Source organism: Tachysurus fulvidraco, unplaced genomic scaffold (genome assembly GCF_022655615.1).
Source record: "Tachysurus fulvidraco isolate hzauxx_2018 unplaced genomic scaffold, HZAU_PFXX_2.0 HiC_scaffold_209_np12, whole genome shotgun sequence".
NCBI classification, from domain to species: domain Eukaryota; kingdom Metazoa; phylum Chordata; class Actinopteri; order Siluriformes; family Bagridae; genus Tachysurus; species Tachysurus fulvidraco.
In genome coordinates this window covers 1-5,241 of record NW_025927199.1, presented here as the reverse complement: position 1 = coordinate 5,241, position 5,241 = coordinate 1, and the positions used below count along the sequence as shown (strand labels likewise).

Here is a 5,241-nt window from a genome sequence, read left to right as displayed (position 1 = left end):
ATATATATATATATATTATCAATATATATATTTATAGATATATAGTTATTATGGTATAGAGAGTCTGACTTGTAACCCGAAGGTTGTGGGTTCGAGTCTCGGGCCGGCCACAAACATAAATGGCTGCCCACTGCTCCGGGTGTGTGTTCACGGTGTGTGTTTATTGTGTGTGTGCACTTTGGATGGGTTAAATGCAGAGAACATATTCTGAGTATGGGTCACCATACTTAGCCGTATGTCACTTCACTGTTTATAATTTGAATACCCAGTGATCTTCAGAAGGGGACAGTCACTACTCGAAGGATGTGTCAGTCAGAACATCCAGAATATTGTCCGCGGGGCTTGACATCAACACCCGTCAACAAATGCCGGTAGATCTCAGTGGTGGCGGGTAAGACAGCTACTCCTTCTAGCCACTTTGAGGGGTTGAATATAAATTTGTCATTGTAGTTTTCTTAAAAGCCATGTGAAATAAACAATGTGCGGTACGACGCTACGAAACTCCCATAAACACTCCTTGCATATAAAGAGCTCAGGGTGTACACCGTATAGTATGTAACATCTTAATACAAAGTGTAAACAGTACAAAGTACTATATTAATAAAACTGAATAAGTGGACTAATGAGAGTGAGGATTGATGCTGCATGTGTGCACAGTGTGTGAGAGACAGTACACCCATCATCATGAATAAAGTGAACGATTTAAAAAAAAACATACCTGACTCAGTTTGTCCAAGTGCGGCCTCAGCTTTGTCCTTGCAATGCCTCCCTTAAGCTTCATGAGGGCAATAAGTTTTGGTGTGTAGAGGTCAAGTTTATACATGAAGCTCTGCTCCAGAGAAGTTGTAGTTATTCTTCTAAATTCCTCTTTCACCTGAAAAGATATGAATAATCAAGTTATTGTTACTGCCGCAACATTTAAGGGGTAACATTTCAGGGGTTAGATTTACATACCTCAGCTTCACAAAATAAGGCAGGCCATCTCTTTTTAAAATCCTCAACAGCAGGACAACCACTCACAACCTCAATCCTTCGATAGGAGAATGTTTTGGCCATTTTTTCTTTTATCACATTATAGTTATTTTTCTTCACCTCACTGAGGAGCTCCTGCCTCTCTACTTCAAGGCTGTCTTCGGTTTCTCCACTTGGATGCGGCGGGAGGTAATTCACCTCCGCTTTCCTTGGTCTTTTGCAGTTTTTGGCAGGATATTTCTCACCAGGTAATTTACTTCTTAAGGAGTTGATGTTAACTTCAGGACAAGGTATTTCACGCTTTCTCAATTTGGAACCGTAATTGGCCATTTTATACTTAAGACGATGCTGTCACCCGTACATACCTGAAAATGAAGTGCCAGGCTCCTTCAGGCACGGACGCTTGTTCAACAGAGCTTCTACAACGGCCAGGATTTGAAGCCCGGTGGGATAGGCAGTGTAGCTAAATATTTGTTCTGCAAGCTTCTCAAGCACATTAGAGTTGATGCTTGTATTGTGAAGGTGTGTACCATTACTTTTAAAATCATCATTTGCCTTTTGAAGGATTGTTTCAACATCATATGAAAAGGTGGGTATCACAAAATTAGTTGGCCAAACTTCTGATCAACACTCTGGGGATGGTTGTAAAATAGTGGTGTCAGATGAACTAATAGAAGAACTTTCATCCTGGAAAGAATTGTTCAGCGAGAGTGGAGGGGAGTTATCTGCAGCTTCATTGATGGGAGTCAATGTCAGAATGACAGAAGGTTCTATTTTGACTAGCTTGATTGTGTCTTTGTCCTTAACCAAATCTGTTGATGTCAGAGTGAAGAATTGGTTTTCAAAATCTTTGTCCATATACATAACACTAAAACTCCCTTGGAGTTGAAAATGATCCTTTGCAGCTTTCCAAAAGTTCATCTACTGTACTAGGTATTCCATCTGGTAGGGTTAACTTGTGAACTGCAGTCTCATCAATGATAACACGTAGTTGAGTGCAGGCAGACATCATAGTGTTTGGCCAGCAGAACTGCAAGAGAAGTGAACAAAAAATACATAAAAAGCAGGTTTTTGAACAAATCCACAAATATTAAAGGTGTATGTAGATTATAACATGCTTAAATTTTAATAGGGCTGCAAGATATATCTAAATGAACAAAGTATTGCAATGATTTGAAATGACTATGGTTGTAAATCCTTAAAAATTTTAGGCAGAAAGATAACAGACTGACAAGTCCGAGAGATGCTTGCTTTTTCTAGAAGGAATGTGCATGTATATGTAAGTTATTTATATGTATGTAAACATATGTATATGTAAATTTTTAACAAATTTTAATCATTTTCTCATTGCATATTGTATTATTTAGCAAATTCACATTTTCATTCCATGTCATGCAGCAATAATCAGAAATGCACAAGTCTTGAAAAGGTCACATAACACAAGCCCTTCTGAAATTACCTAGTTTGAACAGCAGATGTAGTGTTTCAGAGAAACCATTCGATCACCATCTACTGTATATGCAGACAGTGGGTATGTGTCAGTGAGTTGTGACTGCTCAATAACCTTGAGTATGCCTGTGGACTCTAACTTAAAGCATCGAAAATTCTCACAGTACCATGCACTTTGCAGTTTCACTACAAAGACCAAGCAGTCATGAACAACAAAGATTTGTACTATCTCAGCAAAGTCAGGCAACCCACCAGTGGTGACAAACACCAGAATCATGCCAGTAGTGTAACTAGTGCCTTGACATTCTGCAGTTTTAGTCAAATTAACAACGGTCTCCATAGGAAATTTCTGTCAAAGAAAATCTTGTATACTTTCATTTACCACCTCTATTGGAAGTCTTGAGGTCTTTGACAAAGAGACCACAGATTTTTTTACATTTGAAGTGTGAAGATGGTATGCAATCATCGACTGGTGTTTTTTTGCCATGGACTTCAAAATGTTACGAAAACTGGCAGTTTGTCTTACTATCTTCTTAAAGAAGCGGTGCTTTGATTCAAACCTCATTGTCCATAAAGACACTAATGGGCCAAACGCTTTAATGAGCTGTGGGTAATGCTCTACAAAATGGTGTTTTGGAATCAATTTCTCTTCTGGAAAAACACTGAAATCTACATCTATGGTCTGCAATCAGGCTGTCCAGGTAACCTATGCTTTCATCTGTGAACACAGGTGACACAGCCAACTCAACAACATCTTTGAGGCACATCAACAACTGCCATGCCTGTTCCTCTTCTGGTACTTTGTGTGCAATCATAAGTGGAAGCAGTCTAAGTAGGCACCAGTTTTCGTGTGCATTACCGCCAACTGTTTTACGAGAGGCAAAGGTTGCTGGTATTGCTTGTGGACAATTTGTCCTGTCTTTCCACTTGTATGGAAAATGCTTGATATACAGATATATTTTTTCTTAATCAAGATAGCTAAACACAATGCCAATTCTAGAGGTACAATACCTTCAAATAAATCGTGCAGTACATCAGGTGGGTAACCGGTTGTCACATTAAAATAACTTAATTTTTGAGTAACCGCACAATGTGTTTTAACTCCGTGGCTATGGTTGTTACTCGCTAATGCTGCATCGACATCCAACTGATATTGCTGTTTTGTTCTACAAGGAAATCCTCCTGTCCTTACTTCAAGTTCTTGAAATTGTGACCGGTCTCCAATACAAAATCTGCAAACATATGACCCACTGAAACTTTCAACAAAACCTCCAAGTGAGTGAGCACCAAGGTTATCAGCAATCACAGAAAATACTGTGCCTTTTATTACTTTTCCTAAGTGAGGCACAAAAATTCCATCCTCTTCCAAGCTTTTCAAATCCCTTAACAATGGCTCTAGCACTGCAGAATAGCCAAATTTCTTATCATCTGACTTGCACAAGATACTCAAGTAAATTGATGATAGTTCAGACCTTAATACAGATGAAATGTCAGCCAACACCCAGTAGACTCCTGTTACCTTGTGCTTCTTGCGAGAAGTTCCTAAAGGGTTACAAATTTCAAAATCATCACAGTACAGTAAAAGTGAAAGTCTTAACTCCTCACCAGATAGAAATTCATTTTCCTTGAAATTGAAACCATCATGAAAACTGCCATACTGACATGAACCACAGTGTCTTGCACTTTTGAACAGCTTTTCCTGAATGCCACAGTTTTTTAGAATTTCTGACAAAGACTGCAAAATTGGTACATACTGGATTGTCCTTCCCTCTTTTGCATCAAGTATATACTCCAGTGGCTCAATGATAGAGAAATGTTCCTTTAGATACCGATTTCGATTATGTGCTGTGCCGAGAGGACCTTTCTCACTGAATGCAGCACTAAGAGGATTTAACTTGCAAATGTTATTTACTAGATCTGTGATGACCAGCTCTTCTACACTGCAGTCAAGCTTTTTTAATGTGTTATTGACTTTGATTATAGGTGCAGATGTTGTACAAGTAATAAACTGAAGTTCCCCTACAATTTCATCTACACATTTACTAGGCACATTAAAGATGCAACCTAATTTAAGCAATAAGGAACCAAGCTGATCAACAATGACTTCACCCAATAGAACAGTATATGTAACGAATTGGATCACAGCATCAAGTATTTCTATGCGAATCTGCCTGATTAGTTTTAAACAATTTTTTTTTTTTTGTTAGTTTTAAACAAAAAAAAAATTAGTTTTTTTATCTGCCTGATTGGTTTTAAACAAACTTCTGTATGAGCCTCGATGCTTTGTAAATGGTTATGGAAAGTTCTAGGCCTCATTACCGTTAAAAGTATAACGTTGACCCCTAACATTAACGTTATTTTACTGAAGTAAAGTATTATACAAGAAAATAACCTAACAAAAACTATACAAATGCTCACAGACTTAAAAAAAAAGACGCTAATTACAGAGGAAATGTAAAAATAACTCACCATACTACAACTAGCCACGTAAAACAGCACTCCTCTGATCCAAAAAGGGGGAAATGGCGGGTCCAATGGCGCATGCGCAGACTTGAATGCACTAAAGCTTTTGATTAAAATTTACTTGGTATTATTAGGTCTATGTGCAGTGCCTGTAAAACAGTTAAATAATACGATAAAATATCTAATAAAACTTACTAGTCCCACACAGTTCATTTTGTACATGAATTAATTGTGTATTTATTTACAATTGTACTTAGGAAAATCTAGTATTCAATAAATGTTAATATTACTATGTAGAAATTATTAGGGTTAACCTAATATATTTTACTACACCAAAAAGTTCGTTTTTCAGTGCAC

General features: G+C 37.6%; 1 protein-coding gene across 1 annotated transcript; it reads right to left on the bottom strand.

The window, feature by feature from the left end:
• Positions 1–141: 141 nt before the first annotated feature.
• Positions 142–1,976, bottom strand: LOC125140638. Its single transcript, XM_047809783.1, has 3 exons — positions 955–1,976; positions 719–874; positions 142–416 (listed from the first exon to the last, which is right to left on the bottom strand). The coding sequence occupies exons 1-3, from the start codon at positions 1,300–1,302 to the stop codon at positions 309–311; spliced, it is 612 nt and encodes a 203-aa protein (XP_047665739.1). The 5' UTR covers positions 1,303–1,976; the 3' UTR covers positions 142–308.
• Between the last annotated feature and the right edge of the window lie 3,265 nt (positions 1,977–5,241).

What these genes read in the sequence shown, in the direction of transcription:
- LOC125140638 (XM_047809783.1), bottom strand. Translation starts at nt 1,302, where the DNA reads ATGGCCAATTACGGTTCCAAATTGAGAAAGCGTGAAATACCTTGTCCT. An exon ending in CCTTATTTTGTGAAGCTGAG is followed by an intron (nt 875 to 954) that starts GTATGTAAATCT and finishes ATATCTTTTCAG; the next exon opens with GTGAAAGAGGAATTTAGAAG. An exon ending in ACTTGGACAAACTGAGTCAG is followed by an intron (nt 417 to 718) that starts GTATGTTTTTTT and finishes AACCCCTCAAAG; the next exon opens with TGGCTAGAAGGAGTAGCTGT.